Source organism: Pholis gunnellus (genome assembly GCF_910591455.1).
Source record: "Pholis gunnellus genome assembly, chromosome: 12".
NCBI lineage: Eukaryota > Metazoa > Chordata > Actinopteri > Perciformes > Pholidae > Pholis > Pholis gunnellus.
In genome coordinates this window covers 19345737-19367962 of record NC_136539.1, presented here as the reverse complement: position 1 = coordinate 19367962, position 22226 = coordinate 19345737, and the positions used below count along the sequence as shown (strand labels likewise).

General features: G+C 42.6%; 1 protein-coding gene across 1 annotated transcript; it reads right to left on the bottom strand.

The window, feature by feature from the left end:
• Positions 1-774: 774 nt before the first annotated feature.
• mrasa (muscle RAS oncogene homolog a) lies at positions 775-17724 on the bottom strand. The gene is made up of 6 exons (XM_079169739.1): positions 17604-17724; positions 10209-10465; positions 9156-9309; positions 8155-8254; positions 5882-5961; positions 775-4283 (listed from the first exon to the last, which is right to left on the bottom strand). The coding sequence occupies exons 2-6, from the start codon at positions 10399-10401 to the stop codon at positions 4184-4186; spliced, it is 627 nt and encodes a 208-aa protein (XP_079025865.1). The 5' UTR covers positions 10402-10465; positions 17604-17724; the 3' UTR covers positions 775-4183.
• Positions 17725-22226: the final 4502 nt, after the last annotated feature.

Below are 22226 nucleotides of genomic sequence, written 5' to 3'. Positions count from 1 at the left end.
GTTTCTTTTCTTATTTGGTTTGATAAAAAGTGCAAACACGTGTGTACAATGACAGAGGATAAGTAATCAGCACAGTGCTGCCCCCCAGTGGTAAGACCCTCAAATGGCACATAAACCCATTTGTTACGTTTCTGTCTACATCCTGGTACATCTTTTGATTCAGAATCTGCATTCTTTTAAAAAAGGACTCTGGTTTCGCTCTGCTGGCCCTCAGCTGCTTCACATTATTGCTGATTATGGCAACTTTCCCTGATCAAGTAAAGGTTTAACTGAAGCACTGCTTAATCTTTCAGCTGATTTACATGTAATACTAAGCTCTGAAGACGGTTTCCCTTGATTCACCGCTGTAGAGTAGAATTACATCCATCTTTTTAACAACCCTGACCACCATCTTGCACCTCTTTTGCTCCTGGTTTGATGTTTAGCACCCCTCCTGACCGTTTTTCCCTCTTAGAAGAACATGAATAGAGATGCAGTATCCGTTCTGTGCGTCTGTCGGCCTGCCTCACGTCCCCCCCCCCCCCCCGAGGTGTTGAAATCAATGAGGCAGAATAGATTTCAGCATTCTCGGTGTTGAAATCAATGGACCTTGACGGCTCTGAAGATTAATGAGCGGCGCTTCTGCTGAACAAGCAAGACGACTCTCAGAACACGTGTAGCCATGTTCACCTTTTGATCACGGGCCGCTCAGCGAGTTTCTGCTTTTTATTAATATCCCGGATACGCACCTAAAAAAAAAAAAAAAGAAAGCAGACACACACACGTAAAGTCACAATACTTGTATCTCTTTATTGAAATATAATCGACCCCTGAGGCTAGATAGAAAAAGGCCACAGCTTGTTTTGTGCCTCGTCTAGCTCCTCAGTCTGACACCGCCAGTTAAAACACCTGTCCAAAAACACACGTTACACAACTGGTGTGACTAGTCCAAAAGTTATTAAAACCTAAAGTTCACCCTCACTGCCACATACTGACGACGTTTCAGGACATACAAGACTCAAATCAATTGCATAACTTCAACAATACTTGGTGTCTATCTGAAAAAAAAGAAAAAAGGATTCTACGTCTCCAATACATGAAACAAAAGTGCTCAATTTAGCTCACATGTAATCCAGGGTCAAATAATTGATACATTATATTCACTTTCGGCATTTGTATTTGGTCTGCCTGAAATGTGAAGACGGTGCAATACATCAGCAGGTTTCTTTGTACCAGCCACAATGATTCATTCAGGAAACTTTCTCATTTCAAACGGTGGTTTGGACCTCAAACCAAAAAAGTTAAAGTAGAGGACACCTGCCGGGAGTCTGCTTTAAGGAATTGTGTGTGACATTTATTTGGAAAATATGCTTATTCACTTTCTCACCAAAAGGTTAAATGAGAGGATCGATACCTGCTCCAGTGTACACTAACTATGAAGCTAGCCTGCATGCCTGTTGATTTAGACTGGCAGCAGAAAAGTCTGGAAACAGCTAGCCTGGCTTTGTCCAAAGGGAAGAAATAATCCAGCACATAAACCTGATTCAACAAACTAAATATCACATGTTTGGTGAGCTTTAGAGGCGCTGGTTGGCTGATATGGTTTCCAGTCTTTACACTAAAAGGTATAAGAGAACGACTGCCGGCTCCATCTTAGTATTTCAATGCACCGATGTAGCGCTCGGCCACAAAGTGAAAAAGCACATTTTCCAAAGTGTCCATTTAAGAGGTTTCACATTGAACAAAGAAACATTTAAATGTTACATATTGGACGACAATCTTTCCTTGTTTTGACCCTCGTGTGAGGCTGTTCACATGACTAGAGGTCGTTCAGGATCAAACCGTTTCTTCTTCTTCTTCTTGGCCCACACGACACATTAAACGTCTCTTCATGTGGGGGCTCAGAGGCGAAAGGCCTCCGAGTCCCAAAGAAATGAAGAAGAGAAGAAGAAAAAATAGAGAGGGGGGGGGGGGTAGCTTTTTGTCCAGGTCTGGGACACGCTGAGGTAACATAGACGGTAATAAATTATTCAGTTGTTTAAAAAACACTTTGCAAGAATCATATCAATAATACAAAATGGTATCAAACATACATGATGCAACATTTTCAAACACATTCAGTTTTTTTTCTAGTTTTTTTTCCTTCGACCCAGAGTCTGTTGCTCGGCGATCAGCACTTCTCCGTCCCTTCAAACAGGAGACGGAGATTCAAACCGACGCTCTTCTTTCGCCGAGGTTGATTTTTCTTCTTTTTTTTTCCCACTTTCATGCTGAGGTGAATTTGTACGCCATTCAATAACTGAGAGTAACATGGAACTTTTCTTTCAATACCTTTCGAATGATTAAATTCCAATTAATTCAATCTCCGTCACAATTGTCGCCGAGGCAACAGGCGTACACAGGCACACAGGGCTACAACGCTAATTGCCTCTTTGCTTGTTTTGTTATTTCGATTTTACATTCAAATCATTTTTTTGTGACCGTGCCAGGTTTGAACAGAAAACAACATGCCAATAGGAAAGTCAGAAATCGTATTAAAAGTGCAAAAATGTATTCCTTCAAGAGACGGTATTCTTCCAGACAAAAGAAAAAAGTTGTCCACCGAAACTTTAGTGCGTTAACAGTACAAGCCATTTCATAGGTTATTAAGTTGTACATCCCTATCTACCTCCCAACTACAGACGTGAATATACTGAATGTCTCGTTGCTTCGAAGTGTTTCCTACAACTAAACGTCGTCTGCAGCGAGGTTAACATGGCTTTGAGCCCCCCGGAGCGTCACGCTGCCTGGTTCACACAGGCGGTCTAACTCGGATGTCTTCCCAGGGCTACGGTATGCATCCCCCAGACTGAAGAAGGAGTGCTCTCCTTTCGCTGGGCTCGATTCATTGTCCTGAATTCAGCGGTGCGGTCGGAAAAAGCCCCTTGATTGAAATAAAGTGACATCACATTATTTTGGTTAGTGGCCAGTGCAAATCAGCTTCTCCAGCCGGCTTCAGATGTGAAACGTGAAGCTCTCGTTATCCCTTATCTGTTGCATTTCATCCTACGGATCTTTTGTAAAACAGCATTGAATTTTGTTTACATTGCCACCTAGAATTAGATTATTTTTAATATCACAAATATAATTGTTTTGATATTTCTTTTCTCTTTTTAGATAAAAAAAACAAAACAAAAAAACATGGAAAGTAACTTGTTTTGAAGACAATCTGTTAAGACTACAAAGACACCGAATATATCAGGGCTATTGTCCATACAGTACTGGTGAAGACTGCTCTCATCCCGCCATTGACCATGACTGAGGAGGCAACACACTTGCTCTGTGTCGTTATTATGAGTGTCTGTAAACATGGCCGCCGACACAATCGGTGTTGGCAAAAACCCTGTTATGTTTACATAGAGTGTAACCACATCTCACTCTCCTTTACAATTACTAGATTTAAAAACACTTATTCAACGAGCTGATATGACCACAGCGCTCACCCGTCACGACACATTTTCTCAGCGTCACGTCTCTCTCGCTCGCCACGACCTCCCTTCCCTTCTGACATTTCAAAACCCGAGCGTCACATGACCACGAAGTTCACGCTACGCCCACCAAACCAAAAGCACCTTCTACTTGCACTGCCAAAAATCACTGTCGCCCACCACCACGCGGTTCATCCGCCACGCCCTTATGATGTCCGCTCTACAAAGAGAGAACACAGCACAACATTTTCTACACAGGTTTCTTCTTTTCCACAAATTGTGAGGAGTGTGTGAGGACAGAAAGGAGACGACCGGCAGGTTGCTGAAAAACGAGGCGCCATTTTGAGGCGGGGTCCTCCCTTCTTCTCAAGAAGACAAAAGTTCCAATGTCTGATCTCCTTCCCCCCCCCACAGGGTCTCTCGTCTAGTGCCACATTTGAAATGAAATTGATGGACTTGATTGAGAAACAGTTGGGTGACGCTGTAGTTCTGTGTTGAATAGAGACGAGGAGGTTTGAAAAGGGACCATAAATTGAGGAGAGAGGGCTCAGCTCTCACTCAAAGGCATTGTGAAGGGTGAGGGGACGTCGGTCCAACATTTCAGATTCACTGTCAGCCATTCAGCGACCCTTTTGTGCTCCAGTAGTTAACCCCCCGCTGGGGAGCTCCCTGACATCCAAAGGTGTGTGGGTGTGCGTATGTGTGTATGTTACGAATGATAAACAGGACGAGGGAGGTCACAAGATGGCGCAGTGGAACCTGTGGGAACCTGCCGAACGCTCCGCTCTCCATTTCATCTTCTTTTTCTTCTTCTGGTTTCGCTCTGGCACCTGTTGTCTGCGAGTGTGGAGAAGGAAAAATACATAAATACAAAAATAATCACAACCAGGGTTTCTGCAGGTTCAATTTGAGACTTTTTAAAGACACACATAGAAAGAAATGTAAGAAAATTGTTTGTGTTTTGCAGTCATGCTGGCAGAAGTATGAAGGAAAAGTATTATAAAAGAAAATAAGTCCTAAAATTAAAGCGTTTAAAGTGAAGAGCTCCTCTGCTTTCAGTGTCGAGCATAAACGCTGTCTGGATAAACTAGTGGCGGGTTGCTGGGGGAGGCTTTTCATTGCGGCTCAATTGCTTTGATTCCTAATGTCCAAAGTTTTAACATCAAATATAAAAACAGCATCAGGCCTGAACCACATATTAAACATCAAATACAAAATAGATACAACCCTCCTGATTATTTGCAATGCATTCATTTTAAGATAAATCATCTTAAAAGACAATTTTAGAGCTTTTGAATTGAATTGGCGACATTTTATGGGCCTGCGGAGACTCTGCAGCAGTTATCATTTTGGCTCATAATGTTTTATCTATCATATAATCATCTTAGTGGTTCTGTGCTGGACTGTTTCTCGGCCGGGCGCTGTGACTTACTGCAGTCCTGTCATCACTAGGAAAACTAGAAATAAACGACGGCCGGCTTTAGCTTCACATTAGCCATTCAGTCACGAGAGTGGTTTTGAGCTTCTCATCCAACTCGTCAATGCTCGTCTCCTTTGTTTTGTGTTTTTTTTTTTATTCTTTTCCTCTTTACAACTACTGCAAATCACAAAGGCAGCCATACAAGTGAGTCATACTACGCTTAGAGATTTTACATTAAAACGTGTTATATGAGAGTTTCCAAAGCAGCCATACACCAGTACAAAGAGGATGGACACTTTCTGCCTGAACTGCTGATGCAGCAGTCTGAAAAAAGCACCACATTATGTCTGGATCCACGTCCTGTATGACTGACTTACTACAGTCCTACCACTAGAGGGCGATGTTGATTCATCAATAGACTCTCCTCTTTCTCCCAGAACGTACCAAAACAGCAAAGAACTCTTCCTAATCTGGATTATTTCCTTTCTTACAGCCGTGTACCTGTGGATCCGAGTTAAGGCCTTAAAACAAAGTGGCATGTCTGCTGGATGCTTATTGGTCCTTACAGCGAGAGAATCCCTTAAAACAAGGACGTGACCACATTCGAAACATGGACACAAATCAAATTCTTCTGAAATTACACGTGTCAAGACAGGAAATAGTTCTGGGAGGGTTTTTTTCTTTGCTTTTCCACTCTTCCTAAAAAACACTTTCACTGCCCTCACATACCAGCACAACACTCTCTGTGTGCCACTAACCTCGAAAGAAGTGAAACACACACTGGAGAGGGGAGGGGGGAGGGGGGGGGGGGGGGCACTTTGAGTTGAGACTATTAGATGTTTTATGACTGTATTTATGTTTGTAAAAGGGTCCAATCACTACCGTCCTCAATCACTTTAACAGCTGCTGCTGCAAGTAAATCTCTCTCACCTCATTTTATTTTAAATGCAAAGACGTCACATTCTTCATGTCATGGAAAAAGAAAACGGATAAACGAAAGTCAACCTGGAGTTACCTTATAACACGAACCAGCTCGTGAAAGGCTTTGTCCACATTCATTGGAGGATCCTTGGCACTGGTTTCAATATAAGTTATCTGAAGAAACAGCAGAAAGGTTCCAGAATTAAGCACAGATGGTATCAGAGTGGAATATGAAATAACCACACATAAATATAATGTATGGAAATATACAGTATAGGGAGACATAATGTGATAGCATTGAACCACAACCAAGTGCTACGTGGTTAAGAAACGGATCCTGTATACGTGACAACACCAATTAAAAACATAACTGCCCACGATCATTACATCAACAACTCTGCAGTCAATAATTGTATATTGTTTGTTATCGTTGTTGTTGTTGTTCGCTGCTGCTGCTGCCTGGCTGAGGGCTACCAAACACAATTTCGTTGAATCACCGCAGTGACAATAAAAACCTCTTTATCTTTTGTCTTTAAAGACCGAGACAGATGTTCCCTGACACATGCCTAGCAGCCATGGAAATGACTGATGACTCAACCGAGTGTGATGCTAGTCAGTGTGGAAACAGCCCCGAGTGTTGGACTCTTTGTCCAGGCTGCATATGATCACTTCAAAACTGAAAAAATTAAAGAAAAGGGGGCCCTTGAATCCAAAATAGAAAAGGGAAAGAAAAAAATAAATAAACACGTGACATAAAAAGCCCCAAGATGTCATAACCCCGGAATAAATACTGCATGTGTCCGTCTGGACCAAACTCATTCGACATCACAGGGAGATGTGCTCTCAGATCAGTCAACATGGTGCATTGTGTATGGAAGTGATCCTCTTTGCAGATTACAGTGAGCACAGTCCTGTTTACTTGCTTCTGCCTGTTTCAGTGCTGAGAGGACGTCCCCCATTAAGCCAGTTCAATTTGTAAACACATTTTTCTCTCCATTTCATCCCTCCGTCCAGACTAAAACTGTGTTTGTTTTTCTTTTTTCAAAACGTCCTCCAGTGAGTGAAATCTTTAAAAACACCAGCTGGATACATGGAGCTTTTTGCAAAACCATGACATAAACTCAGTGATGTGTGGTTTATGTTTGCTGTAATGAAGCCGGCGCAAAAGTACGGGCGCCACAAAAATCACGTCACCGCAGCAGCTTGTGCGTCGTGCACCTCTGAGTTCTGTCACCAGGAGCTCTCGGCTTCTCAGACACGACGGCCACAAATAGCTCACTGACGAAGTGATGAACTATTAACATGTGTGAGGATTTACAAAGACTTCCAATTCCTTTTCAAATGCTTAATAAACAGGATACCGCAACAACAAAAAATCCACATTTGTGTAAATATTTTGCAGCCAAATCAAATAATTGAAAGGATATTCAACCTTTGTTTCATTCCAGTGCATTTCATTCTTGACAGTGTTTGTATAAAAGGTGATGAAGTAGATCCATCAACATGAGATTTGAGTTTACAGTCCTCCTCCTTGACATGGTGGAAGTGGGTTCACTCTTTGTCTACTTGCTTCTTCGGTAACTTTTTGTTTGTACGATCCCTCGCGTTTCAGAGAATAATGCCACCAACAGGGCTTTGAGCATAAACGCCCTCGTGCGTGCTCCTAGCTCGCGCCCCATCAGTGGAGGCTCGCGCCATGGTGAGTTTAAACAAGGCCTGAGGGGTGGGGGGGGGGGGGTCATGTGGCAGCAAAGTTAAGTAGACAACCTTTAACGGCTTCCAACTTTCACTGCGATTCTTCATTTTAAATGTCGAAATAGCTGAATATACAGCAGAGCTGTTGTCAGGAACCTGGATTGATGTTGATTTCTGACGCATTTTAACCGCTGATATAACCGCTGATATAACCGCCGATGTAACCGCCGATGTAACCGCCGATGTAACCAATCAGAGCATAACTGTGGTCATATAATGATTTGGTCAGCTGGGCTGTCTGTCCCGCTCCTTACCAGATGTTAGCTGTGATGCCGCAGTTTTAGCAGGCGAAGAAAGAGCCGTCTTCATGTTGACAGCTACATGGTTCTATCTAGACAGCTTAACGTAGTCACAGTGGTGAGTCTGTGTCATCAAGGTGTTCTTTTAGTTCGCTACAGAAGTGACACAAGTCTATTTTGCAGCTGTGGAAACAGAATTAACCATTTGAAGTTGATTTAGTTTTATTGTGATTTTTGTTTGAATGGTTTCAGATAGAAGGACACATCTCTGTGAGCAACCATCTTTCCTCTTAGTGTTGCTTAGAAAAGGCCTCCATTGTCTTTAGTCTCTGTCGAGCACACAGGCACACAAGTAGACCTCACTACTACTTACGTTATGTTTCGCAGCCATCTCTTGGCCCTGGTCAGTGGTGATCTTTCTCAGATGGACCAAGTCCACTTTGTTAGCGACCAACACCATGGGGAAGGCCTCCCTGAAAAGAAAAGGACAAAACACACACATGCACAATCTCAGGTATCTCTGTACAACTGAATAATGCATTTTCAAAGAGTGTTTAAAAGCATCTCGTGGTCTAAAGACCCGATAGGTTTGACATCACATGCTTCACAAATTGTCTGAGAGGTGTCAGGTTTCTGCAACACTCCAATCTTGTAGAAAAATGAGCTACAGTAGAGCACCACTAAATATGGACATACGGCAACTTGCTCAGTTCCAGTTTCTATTTTTGTAACATCTCAAGCTGAGTTTTATTGGCTACTGTCAGAGAACAGATGCGTCTCCTCTCTCACAGCTGACATTTCACAACACGACTGATTAGAAGTTTAGAAACAAATCCGACGGTCCGCCAAATTCCTCTGCAGCTTGAGGAGAGTCCACGAGCTCCTGATCCTCAACCGCTCTAATGCTGAAACAAGACAACGCCATCGGTCCGCTCTGACCAAACCCTGTCTGCTGAGTCAGCAAAACTCAAACGGCCCAGACTGAGGCGGACAAAGTTCAGCCTGATACGAGGATAAATATTCTTTTTTTAAATTTGAGTGTGTGTGTGGTGTTCTTAAAAAAGGTACAATGAGGAACGTTTAACTGGTTCTGAAACCGTCTCAATTAAGTGCCGATGCCTCTTTAGGACCCACATAAGTACACTGTTAACTTAGCATTAGCCTTTCGCTAATTATCCTAATATCTGATTCATGCATCCCTTGCTTGTGTTTTCTTAATTTGCAGGGCATTGAGCTCTCAGGGCAATCCGGGAAGATAGTTGTTGTTGTTTTTTTCCAAAGGGGGAAGTATTGACGAGGCATTCTGTGCATACACGAGAGGTTTAACATCAAATAAACATGAGCTGTAGTAATGGCCTCATCATTCCCACCTACCTGTCTTTGACCCGTAGTATGAGTTGATGGAATCGGTCCACGTGTTCGAAGCTGGCCTTGTCCGTCACGGAGAAGACGATGAGGAAGCCATCTCCTGTCCTCATATACTGCTCCCTCATCGCACTGAACTCCTCCTGGCCGGCTGTGTCCAGCACTGGAGGGACACGAGTGCATTACTTTAAGGCGGCGTCTCTCTTGTACTGACTTTTTCCATTCAAAAACACCCTGAAGATGTACGTATTTGAGCATACTGTACTTTATATATTTAATTGGAAAAGTACTTCCTCAGACAAGATATAGACTAGGTTTTTTTAAATGTTCTTTTCAGCTGCAGTCACAAATTGGCAATTAGGCATTTCATTTTTAATTCTTGTTGCACCACCACACGTCTGACTCAAGACCTTTCAAAGCTGACATAGAGATTCACTTATTCTTAATATTAATTGTTGAACTCCTCCTAACCAAAAGCATTGTTACCATTTTAATTTTTCAGCAGGAACATGTTCAGAATAAGCGTTTGTTTCCTCCACAACTTGAGATCACCTCCACACACACTTTGTTAATCCAGAGACACTCAGGATGTGTTAACCTGTGACAGCGTCATCTTTCTGCTGCTCTTACATACATAACTGTGTGAGAATAACTCACGGGCCTTAGCAGAAGCCAGTAGTTGTCAATAGTTCAGACAAAGATTTCAAACAGATTTCTTTTAATTTGTTTTCGAATTCTTTCCTGAGCTTCATGCGTTTCCAACCTAAATTGAATACTTTATTGATGGAAGGATAAAGACGTATGCATAATAAGTCTCACATGCAACAGTGCCTTTTTCTAAATGTCTTTAAGTCTTTCAACTAGTTTATAGTCTGCTCAGTGGAGGAAACAGCGACCACCGGAATGCTGTTAAACGCTGAAACATCCTTTTAAGAACAAATACAAATGTTCCCTCATTAGCCAATGAAGGACGGGTTTCATTGAAACCACAAGAAAATGAACAAAATAAATTTAAAAAAATAAGACGAGCATGGAGGGAAATGAGTTCACGTTTCTGCTCACCATCCAGTATGGCCCACTGTCCGTCTATCTCCGTGTGTTTGAGGTACGAGTCCTCTATCGTGGGATCGTAGTCCGGCACAAAGATCTTCTGGAAGAACTGGATGGTGAGGGCGCTCTTCCCGACGCCACCGTCCCCCACCACCACCAGCTTGTACGTCGGCAGGTTGTCACTTGGCAGGGCGCTGGTCGCCATGGCTACCTCGACAGTGGTGGTGAAGGTGAAAAGCAGGCTAGGTAGGGTGGCTGAGGACACACACCTGGAGCGGGGGGAAAAAGAAAGAAAAAAGGGATTGACAATAGAGAGGGGAGGGGGAAAACAGAGAGAGAGAGTGAATAAGGGAGGGAGGTGTTAAGGGTGGTGCAAAAAAATAGAGAACGAGGGGCCAGAAGAGAGAGTTCAGCAGCCTGTAAGAACCCCTAAAACATGTTGTCAGAGCTGGGCAACAGGAACTCAGATTCTAGGTTTCACCCACCAGAGAGAGAGAGAGAGAGAGAGAGAGCGCTGAGTGACAGCTGGACATGGCTTTACAATAAAAGCAGAAAAGAGTTTCAGCAAAAACATGTTGAAGTGGAACAATTGACTTGTTTTCCCAGAGAAGCTGATGTTTTTCCAGGACCTTTCGTAGTTAGTTGTCTTGGAGCCAACGTCGAACCGTTTTTACTGGAACTGCATCTTATGGGACGACGGTATTGACGCGAGTATTTATGCCGAATGGGCAGATATGAAACCACAGGACCGTGCAGAGTTCTGCGACAACGCAAGTAGCAACATAAAGCCCACCGAGAGCGCTAAACAGGTAGCTTTGTGATTAAATGACTTGTTTTGCGAGGTGGACTTCAGCATGCACAATATGAGGGGTCTCAGGACTATGCTATCATGAAATATTTATTCTTAAAAAGTAAAAAGGAATGTGGATAGCTTGGTAGTGCAATGTTCTCTCTGCATCTACACTGTCAAATGAAGTAAGAAGGGCAAAACGATTGAGACATAAGACATTTTTATTTTTCCGTTTTAAAACAGAACTACTGCTGCACTATTCCAGCAGCATCTGTAAGCCAAGCATTAGCCCAACCCCAGTGTGCCAAGCTGTGACCATTTCTATTGTGGCCTCAAAGCAAAAGGAGTAACCACACTGACCCACGGTATTATGGTCCTAATCGCTCGCTCACGTGGGTGACGTGATGCTCGTTCCTGCGAATGGTTGATCACTACGTCACTTATCTGCACGGGGCAGTAACATGTCGAGAGAGGCTGCAGTGCACCAGCAAAGACGGGGAAGAAGGAGACTGCTAGCACGTTAACATGGCTGTAAACCATGCTGGTACCTTTGACATTGTGCTGCTAATGCAAAAGCTAACATTTCCTGTGGCTTCATATTAAGACCTTCACTGGAAAAACCACAAGCGGCTTTTATTGTGAAACAGGACGAATAGTAAAACGAAGCAGCAGCCACAATAAAACAGGTATTGCAGACAACCACTTGCGCCGTCCTCGCGTCATTGGTTTTAATCAAAGCCACTGAGAGCAGACTAATGACGTCTACTCTCAGGAACCCAGTACAACCACAGAACCAGCAGGGAAAGATGATGGCTTCCACATAGATGGATAACCGTAGCTTGTAATTATGGCTTTTTGAAAACAAAAATAAACGTCCATCTTGCTTGAATATGAGAGGTTTAACAGAGGAGAGGAGTATTCTTTTTTTTTTCCCACACAAGTTAAGTACAGTAGAGGATAACAAATTTGCAATTGCAAATGATTTAGATGCATTCACACCTCAGGGGAACAGCTTGTACAGTATTTTTTTTATATCAGACTGCCCTTTTATAAGTCTCCCATTAATACAGTTATACTGCATAGTTCAAATCACTATGCGCAATGAGATAGGAGCTTTAATGTGTTTGTATGTATAAAATCTTGTGCTGTTGTTGCAAAAAGCTCACGCCAAAGCTCACCACAAAGAGGGGGAGCTACAGAGGGAAGGAGTCATGGGAAGGAAGCAAGAGAACAGAGCAGGAGAGGAGGGGAAACAGAAGAGAGAGAGAGGGAGAGGAAGCGAGGCTACGCGAGGACAGAGTTGATGAAAATGTTACAATATGGTGGAGCCGACACCGCTGCTTTACTGTGTGCGCCCACTTTGTGTTGTTATTTATCCTTCTATGTGATATCGACAGTTCTGCTACAAGCCATACAATTTAAAAATCTTATCGTGAGTGGGAGAATAATTCAGTCTAATTGTCGATCAAATCAAGCTAACCTAGAGACTTTTGACCTAGTAGTGCTATTGGGCAATGTTTTTATGAGTCACCGTTTTGTGCACGTGCATCCTCGTGCATGTGCATGCCTTCGAGGACGCACAAGCACGTGAGCAAGCACTCGGACGACACAGAACACACTATCCTGCAAGACGACTGCAAGCTAGCATACGTGGATGTGCACTAATCATGATTTATAATATTCCAAAAATTGATTTGTGCAGGAAATGCATTCAACACTTTTGTACGACTGTGGTCGTGGAAACACTGAATGTAAATGTATGCCACTCAACAGGTACCTTTAAAAAGCTACATACAACAAAAAGACCTAAATAATGAACACATTTCATATCTCAAGCTAGTTTCTCCTTTCTGTTAAGTAATGTTAAGCTTGTGTGCATCCATTTAAGTCAATCTAACAGTGTTCATACACATTTTAAATTGGAATGTCTGAAATCAAACTAATCTACTCCATCTTCCTGTGAATCCTTCAGCTAGCAGTCAAAAAAAAAAAAATAGAAGCACATTCACAAACTACGAGCACCACAACACCACCACCACCCACGCACCCATTCCTCCTTCATCCACCAGGAAACAGCTGTCAGCTGGCTACGGTCCATCCTTTCCTGCCCAGCACAATGGAGGGAAGGAAGATGTTTCCTTCCTTTCCAAAAAAACCCAAGCCAGCCAGCCAGCCAGTCAGGTTGGGCACAGACGTTCCGAGACACATTCCTGATGTTGAAATGCCTCTTCGGCTGGCTGGCTGTCGTGAAGCCACAAAGTAAATGTCTATGCCACGATTTCACCACCTTAGTAAGATTTTTCAGTCCTGTGCAGAAAAAAACAAGCCCCATGAAATCACAGTAGCTGCCACCAGGTGTGGTTCTCACACCAAGTCAGGGTCACAACCTTGTATGGCGTGTCAGCATTTATCCCAGAGTCTCACTTGGCGGAGGCCGCAATCCTCTGAAACACAGCTCACTGTTCCGTGAGACAAAAATAATCCACAGAAACCAAGTTTAAAAGCAAATTCCTTTGGGAGTGGAAGCTTGGTCGAGGAAGTGTCATTATGTACCCGACCAAAGTTAGTCATCTGCTCAATGTGGCTGTATGGCTTCACAAACCCTGATGTTTCTGAGGGTCAACCAGGGCTGCATGAGGACGTGCTTACAGTATACACAACGCTCGCTGTGTTCACACGAACGCCAATGAATGGAAATCCTTTCCTCTCGGATTTGGCCTTTCATCCACACTAAGCCGGCAGTTTACACCCCTGACAACTGAGCTTTACGACCCCCCCCCCCCCCCAGAAGAGCTGAATCTAAAAACGTCAGTCTTGTGTGTGTTGGATGGAGCTCGACCAACACACTCACGTGTGTAGCTGCTAACCCTCACTGTCATGATCAAGTACCTCTATGAAGCAGCAACATCAATAACAGGTTATTGTCCAGTTTGTGTGTCAATACCTGATCACGTGAGATCATGATGTAATAGTGTTGACATATTTATATCACTCGACTTTGAGTAGTGCTTTGATTAAGGGCCTGAATGCATCAGTGCGGAAATGACTCACCTCTTAACGGTCGGTGTTTAGGATTTGGCGACATCTAGCGGTGAGGTTGCAGATTGCAACGGACTGAAACTTCTCCCGTGTGCCAAGAACTACGGCGATAACATGAACGGCCCCATCTAGAGCCAGTGTTTGGTTTCTACGTTCTGTGCGACTGTAGAAACGTGGCGGTGCAACATAGCGGTCTCTGTGACGAGGACGCGCTCCACAGATATAAAGAGCTCATCCTAAATTACCAAAACACAACCGGTCTTCATTTCAGGTGATTACACAATAACACACTTCTTCATTTCTTTTTTTTGTTGCCTGAAACTGGTGTCAATGTCCTGCACTTTATATCCATAACTCAGCTGATAATGATACATAAATGGAAAAACTATTTAGTAATATATCAACGATTTCTAGGAGACGGGGTTGGAATAAGAGATGAGTGTAGGAGACAACAAACTGAGATTTAACAAGCGTCTGTCAAAATGGTCAAGCCACTCACCCCCACTCTAAATCAGACGATGGCTGTAAAGCACAACTTTGGTCAAAGTATTGAAATGTTTATGAATCAGAGAAACCTAGCTTTCCATCACACCGAAACATTGCAGCACAGCAGATGAAGTTACTGGACGCCCTGTTGCACACACTGGGTGTGCAACAGTGTGGCACAGCGACAAACTGCAAAGCATGTAAATAAAGACACAAAGCTTCTTTTCTATGTTGGTTCACTTTCACAATCTCTACAGCTGTGGCACAAGAATAGGTTTATCCTCATCCAGAGTGATAGCTAGAGGACCAGTGACATAGTTTATGCAACGCCTCCACCACTCTACAGGAGTGGGGGTTTCACGTGTAAAATAAGAGAAGCAGCCGGTGTGTTGTGGACTTCACCGGGACTCCATTAAGCCTCTCTGGGCTCTTGAGAAGCGGTGAGTCGCTGCCTTGGGAAAGGATGAAGGGACTTCCCTCTTCACACGGGAACAAAGCAGCAACACATCTCACAGAGCAGGAATCGGGAGGAACACAGCGGTGCACACCCCGGCCAGGACTGTAGCGCTGATATCAACACTCATCCGTCATTCCAGAGAGGCGGTAAAGGCACAGGTCGCCGAGTTCAGAAAACTTTTTTGGTTTAGCAGAATATAAACAATTCTTAAAAACTGAAACCCTGAGTTTGTTGTCACCAGGACAGCTGAAGCGATGACTTGCTGGCGAGCTCTTCGTCTGGGAGCTGAGGGCAAATACTGAAAGGACCCTAACGCTTCTTTACCAGCAGCATTAATATTGGCAATATTCTCCAGTTATTAATGTAGTCACAAATCAGATGCACATTGATATATTATTACTCATCCCAGCCAAAATGATTGCAACTCACCATATTATTCGACAATCATCAAAATATGTCCGGAGAAAATCTAAGAATTTTAAATAAGGTGATCATAAATCATAAGGCCCCGCTGCGTACACAAAACATACTTCTGACATAATTTCTATATTTCCATTCTTCACTTCTCTACCATGATCGTGAGCTAGACAGCTTTCTCAAGTCACTCGTGCGACGATATTCACGATTGTCCCGATAATGGAAATTCACCATGATTAACTTACTGTGAGTGGTTTCCTATATCGTCCCATCCCTGACTCATACGGCTCGTAAATATTCCACCATGCTTGCCAGCATTCCATTAAATGTACTTAAAAGATGTTTTCCGCACAAAATAACATGACTCCCTGGACGAAAGGCGTACATCTGCTTCCCACAGGTACAGACTCAGTGTGCAGTAAGATGCACTCTGCACAGCTGAGCCGCCGTCTCACTGCACAGGGTAGTTTCCATCCTGGGACAGTGCTCCAAACAGTACGCTAATAAAACTGTGTATAAAAGACGTCTTTAAACTTATTTCAACAAGTGGTGTGCTGTGTACTGACTGTGCACTGACGTCATTTCTGTTGATCTATTTCAGAAAATGAGGTGAGCAGAGTCAGCTGCCCTCCTCATCACATTTCCCCCAGTGATGACGGACTTCATGCTCACATCTTTTAGACCCGTTTTGGCTGAGAGAACAAAGTGCAAAGAGCCTAATGGAGGGCTTTACAGCGGCTCACATGAGAGTGGGTCATCACCAATGACTAACTTGCCACAGTCTGTGGCTGTGATTTGTGGGTGCATTTCCTACTCCGACCTTTCCACTCATTAATTCTAATTTTTTGGGGGGGCTATTTGACCATTTCAACCAGGACACAGGATGTGTGCATGAGTGAACCAGTGACACTAAATAGACGTTGAAGTACTCGATTTCATCACATTACTAGTCCACTGAAACACGATGAATTATCATATTATATTATCGCCACGCACCATGTGAAACTTGAATACAAAATACTCTATTTCAGCTGTTGTTTGGTTGCTCAAGTCTACTCATCCAGGTCTGGACCGTGCTCTGGTTAACACCTCGTAATCACAATCACCACTTCTCTACACAACGGGCCAAGCTTTGAGACCTCACCTATAGTAGGTTAGACTTCATATACATGCAAGTGAGAATTTGAATGTCACAGGAATCAATATTTAATAACAAGTAGTAGAATATTACCAGGCCTCGTACACATGTAATGGCTCACACACACACACTGACTCACCTGGGTGGGAAACCCAGCGTCTAACATTACCAATCATGAAGAAGGTGATTTCTTCTGGTCAAAGGTCACAATTAAACTTAAGGAGAAATTGTCATGCAGAAGTCAGCTCACCATTACTCCTCTCACAGGCAACGTGCAGCTTCAGCAGCAGCAGGGACTGACATTTCCATTGAGTTATGATGGAAGGATAAAGGGGTGTCTGTCTTCAGACAACCAAATTATCTGGTGATTTCACTTCGCTATTAATAGTGATTAACGTGTGTGTGTCTGTGTGTCTGTCTCTCTCTCTCTCTCTCTCTGCAGACTGGGGTGCTTCTGAATGATCTCATCCTATGATTTGATACATGAAGAATCTCTCAGTTCTCTGCGTCCAGCGGTTCAATCAGCACACCATGTCTGCTTCAGTGAGCATTTCTGACATACGAAAGAAAAGCCAAGCACTGAGTATTTTGGGACATTTTTGACACACAGAGGCAGGGCCCGTGTGTGTGTGTGTGTGTGTGTGTGTGTGTGTGTGTGTGTGTGTGTGTGTGTGTGTGTGTGTGTGTGTGTGTGTGTGTGTGCGTGCGTGCGTGTGTGCGCGTGCGCGTGTGTGTTGCGTGTGTGCGGCCGTATGGAAAAACGGCAGAAGCCGCCCCTGAAAAATAACGGATTTCGGTTGCTTCATCCTTCTCTTGAAGTTTGCAGCAAAAAAAAAAAAAAGGAATTTCCGCCAACTGAACCCAGTCGTCGGTCTACTTAATTAAAGCGAAGCTAACTTCCCTCGCCTGTTTACCGCGCTGTCATTGTGACAATGTAGCAAAGGCTGCAGTCAATTGTTGATACACAGAGTGGGTCGGTTTTACACTCACGGTAGGTGTTGCCTTCACTGTCCGTGAACACGGACGCCCGCATTCACGACCTCTTCTTCCCTCTCTCTTGTCAGCAGGAAAGCCACTTACCCAGACGAGTTTTTAGCTGTCGTGGACACAAAGAAACGTCCTCACGCCGACATATTCCTCCTCATCTCCCTCTCTCTCTCTCTCTCTCTCTCTCTCTCTTCCTCGGCTTCTTCAAACCGCCGCCGCCCTTTCGCCACAGACGGGAGAGCGCTGCCCACATCAGCGAAACAATACGTTGAATAGCTAATCTTTGTATTGCAACAGCTGATGCTATAAATAGAAAAGCCCCAAAGGGGTGAACGCCGGTTTTTTTGTGAAAACGTTGAACCGTTAAATGTCAGTTTTTAGTGTAGTATGCTATCCATGTTTGAGAGCGATTGTAACGTAACGTGTTAATTTCCCTTCATAGGGGATTTTTTTGTGGAAATGTTTTAAAATCTCACGAAGCAGAGACAGAGTTCCCCTTTTAAGTGAAATGGACTCTTCCTTTTTTTTTTACACAGCGGACTTCTTTAAAGGGATAGTCCAGTCAAATTAGCCGTACCTAATTTAGAGGTAAACGAATTGATTAAGGACATTTTTTTTTATATTAGTTGAATCGTGGACAACTAATCATTCTAATTAAATGATTGACCCATTATGTCTAAATCAGCAATAGCATAAATCAGGTTATGATTTTTCACACTTTTCAGATGTTTTTGTCTCCTGTTTGCTTTATTATGAGCAAAACCTGATAAAACCTCATCAAATAAGTTAGAGCCATTAGTGCAATGACTTGTGACAAAGAGACCCACAAATCTGTTTACGTTTTTAATGTACTCTCAGCAGCAGGTGAAGGTTATCAAGCATACGAAGATTCACTGTTGTATCCTATTTTATTAATGTATTTAAGTGGTTCTTTCGTGATCCTCCCCACAGCTAAAACAAAACATGTTTTCTTTAATTTCTTTGTTTAAATGTTTCGTACTTTTATTGAAATAAATACATAAATCAGTACAACCACAATATGTCCAATCTACTGACATGTATATGCAATTATTATATATTTATACACCCAGTAATACAAACAGAAAAAGAGAACAAGAAAGAAAAGAGTAAAAAACACCTTTCTTCATATTCATTCATACATACACATACTTACATGTATGAACACAAATATTTATTCTTTATTTATTTTTCATCAAATATGTTGTTCTATCTCTCTCTCTGTTTGTCTGGTTATCTTTAGTTTGCATAAATAACACCATTTTATTTATGTGGATGTAGGTTTATCGTAATGCATGAATGTATACATGCACATATAGATGCAACCATTTTCATTCCCTGACATCACAAGAATAGGAATCGATAAGTTAAGCAAGGATGCAGCCTTAAGGATGCACTAAAAAGACTGATATGTGTGAGAAAGCAATAGGTCTTTTTTCACAACCGACATTTTGACTTGTCATATTCGGAGAAGCACAGGTGTTACAACATAACATCAACGCTGGCTCTGTTCTAATCGAGTGTCCCACTAAGTCGTAGCGACAGTGATCCAGCAGGCACAGTAGGACCCTCAAACTGAAGCAGCTAAATGGAATCCAGCCATCATTATTTTACGCCTGTGATTTTCCTAGTGTGGCGTTCAAGAAAAAGTCCGAAAGGCAAATTCATCACTTGTGAAAACACGTTAAACATGTTTATCATATGCAAAAAAATGTGTGGCTTAACAAATTCCCATGTCGGCCTACATAGTAATTCTTTCTTCTTTTAAACGTGATTAAATTCATCTGAAATAAACACTTTACATTTTCATATATGAAATGTAGAATGAATTGCATGTGAAAATGACAACCCCACATGTAAGATCATATGTTAAGCACATGTGGTTTTTAGAGAGACACATTCGTTCATCAGAACGAATAAATTGGAGACCTTTTCACACAAGTATCTCATTATTGCAAAATCATAGCTCGTAATTGTGACTCATGATTATGAGAAAAGATCTCATAATTACAAGATCTCATATGGTTTACTGGAGTACACACGTCTTATTTACAGTAGAACATCATAGGCATCATTTCTCACATGCGCACATGTGTTATTTTAGCATTTTACGTGTAAAAACATGAATTTCACATGGTTTTTGGGAGATAAGAGGCAATCATTTAACATAGAGTGAATGAATCAACTAAGCACCCTTGGTTTGTTTTAGCTAGAGGTCAAAGAGACAGATATGTGTGTGATCAATCCAGAGCAAAACGGGAGGTGTGTGTGTGTGTGTGTGTGTTTGTGTGTGTGTGTGTGATACAACATGATTGAGAGCAAAAGGGCTTGGTGATACTGAGAATAGATTAGGGTAGATGCTGTAGGCTACAATTCAATTTTGGTTAGCTGTAAATCTGCATGTACCGGACTGCATTCCAACAGATCTGTGAAGAAGGAATAAAGAAGGTCATGAAGTATTGATTGTTGTACAGATTAAAAACTGATGATGAATCACTGCCGAGCAATCAGGTTCCTTTTTTTTTCATAACTTACTCAACAGGTCGCCAACTCCGAGGCCTGCCGGTCCCAAATTCAAACGGAGGCTGCCTTCTGACTGACTTGTTCATTTGTCACACTGGCAAGTAGCTAAAGAACTGCTTTCCCAGAAAGCTCTGTTTGCGAGCATGATGAGTACATTCTGGATTTCAGAGGGCCGGGTGCAAACGCTAACGCTAAGGAATGCTGATATCTCATGAGATGTGATATATTATTTAAAGAGAGATTTGACTTAGTGTAGTTAATAAGTGCACACATGCTCAGAAAGAAAGAAATCACACACACACGCACACATTTTCCACATTACCGGCAAGACTGTTTATGATGTAGCAGTCCATTAACGGTAAGAGGTGCGTGCGTGTGTGTGCGTGTGTGTGTGTGTGTGTGCGTGTGTGTGAGAGAGAGGGGGTGAAAGATGTGAATAATTCAATTGAAATGCGGAAGAGGAAGCTTGCTATGAGTTTTACCTCTGTAAATAATCCAGACATTAGGCGTTTAGAACTCACGTTACAGTAAGTGATATAGGAGATGAAGTGCTCCCTCATCTCTGTGGGTTCGTCCAGTATTTCCGGGAAAATCTTATTTCATTTAATAGCGTTTGCAAATACTCACATGTATCCATACTCTGTAATTCTTTCCATACTTTTTGTGCGGCCTTAACATGCATGTCTTTCTCTCGATTCTCAGCACACACAAAAAACAGATTTGGGAAGACAGAAACAAATAAACGAACACAAATATGTCACATTCAACACTATATACATTCTGTAATTTTCCCAATGAGAGTGCCACAATAGAAGGTTGTGATTGTCGATTCCAATGGCCAAAGATAGAGGTTACATTTTGATCCACAATAATGGTGTTACAGATTAGGGTACAGTCCAGTAGTTAAAGGTGCACATGCACCAAAAGAACAGTAGCATCCCTCCAGCATATAGCCTCACCATTCGTAATGACGATTCAACACTTTTCATTATCTGAATGGTTTGCTGCTGCTGGCGACTCTGTGAGGTTGTGCTTCTTCGCTTTTAGCTAAAGGCTAATGTCAGCATACTAACACTCACAATGACATTGTCAATTAAAAAAATGGTGCTAATGGCGGCACTGGAGGAAAAGTAAAGGGATCACCAAAGTTATTACAATTTAGCTTGAGGGGGACTAATGTCTGAAGTGAATTTCATGGCTGTGCATCCGACAGTTATCAGCACATTTAACTCAAAACCACAAATGCCAATTTGCTAGAGGAAAAGTCAGAGAATCACCAAAATCATGAGGATGCATTCTTTTGGAATCAGAGATGTTACATTACATTACAGTCATTTAGCAGACGCTTTTATCCAAAGCGACTTACAATTCAGATTCTATTACATTTCTACACCGCAGGCACAGCTATGGGAGCAATTTTAACTATTCTTCAGGTGTGGGTATGGGAGAGATTGTAAATCAAAGGTAAACAGGATGGCTACAGTTTTTAACAACTCACCAATGACTCATTTGTTTCTCCTGTACGTCCATCTGGGATCCCAAAGCTTGCTCCGTTTGACGTAAGAACATATTGATTTCTGCTTTGGAAGACTTGTAAGAAGCAATCAAGAGGTGGTGAATTGATCGACTGGGTGACTGATTTATTCATCCATTTGAGAGGTCACTCCACTGGATTGGACGACAAGTTGATGGGATCTTAATTTGAGAATTGATTGCTTTGTGTCTCCTGCAGAAGTCTTCATTTTTCTCCAGATGCTGCAGGCGTTTGGAGGGCAGGGTCAGTTAGGGTGAGCCTTTCTGATGGCAGCTCTGCATCTACAGTCACAGGAGGGCCACTGTCGATAAACACAATAATAATACTTAAGGGACATCAAATAGCCCACAGTGTTCATCATGTCCACGGTGAAATGTGGAATCGACATTCAGTGTCAAGGGTCATTAAGCACCAGTGATTTATGTGTGTTTGTCAGTACTGATGCACTGACACGGAATCCAATGCTCAACGATGTCCAGAAAACAGCCTCCTTGAACTCTACAGGACGCTGCCCTCCAAAACATCCGACTTTTTGGCCATTTGACTTCAACACACGGACGCACCAACATGTCACGCAGGGCTGTTTTCAAATGCCAAGGACCAAAGAGTACCGGTGCAAGAGGTCGGTGTCACCAGTATCA

What these genes read in the sequence shown, in the direction of transcription:
- mrasa (XM_079169739.1), bottom strand. Translation starts at nt 10,401, where the DNA reads ATGGCGACCAGCGCCCTGCCAAGTGACAACCTGCCGACGTACAAGCTG. An exon ending in ACAGTGGGCCATACTGGATG is followed by an intron (nt 9,310 to 10,208) that starts GTGAGCAGAAAC and finishes GTGTCCCTCCAG; the next exon opens with TGCTGGACACAGCCGGCCAG. An exon ending in AGATGGCTGCGAAACATAAC is followed by an intron (nt 5,962 to 8,154) that starts GTAAGTAGTAGT and finishes CTGTTTCTTCAG; the next exon opens with ATAACTTATATTGAAACCAG.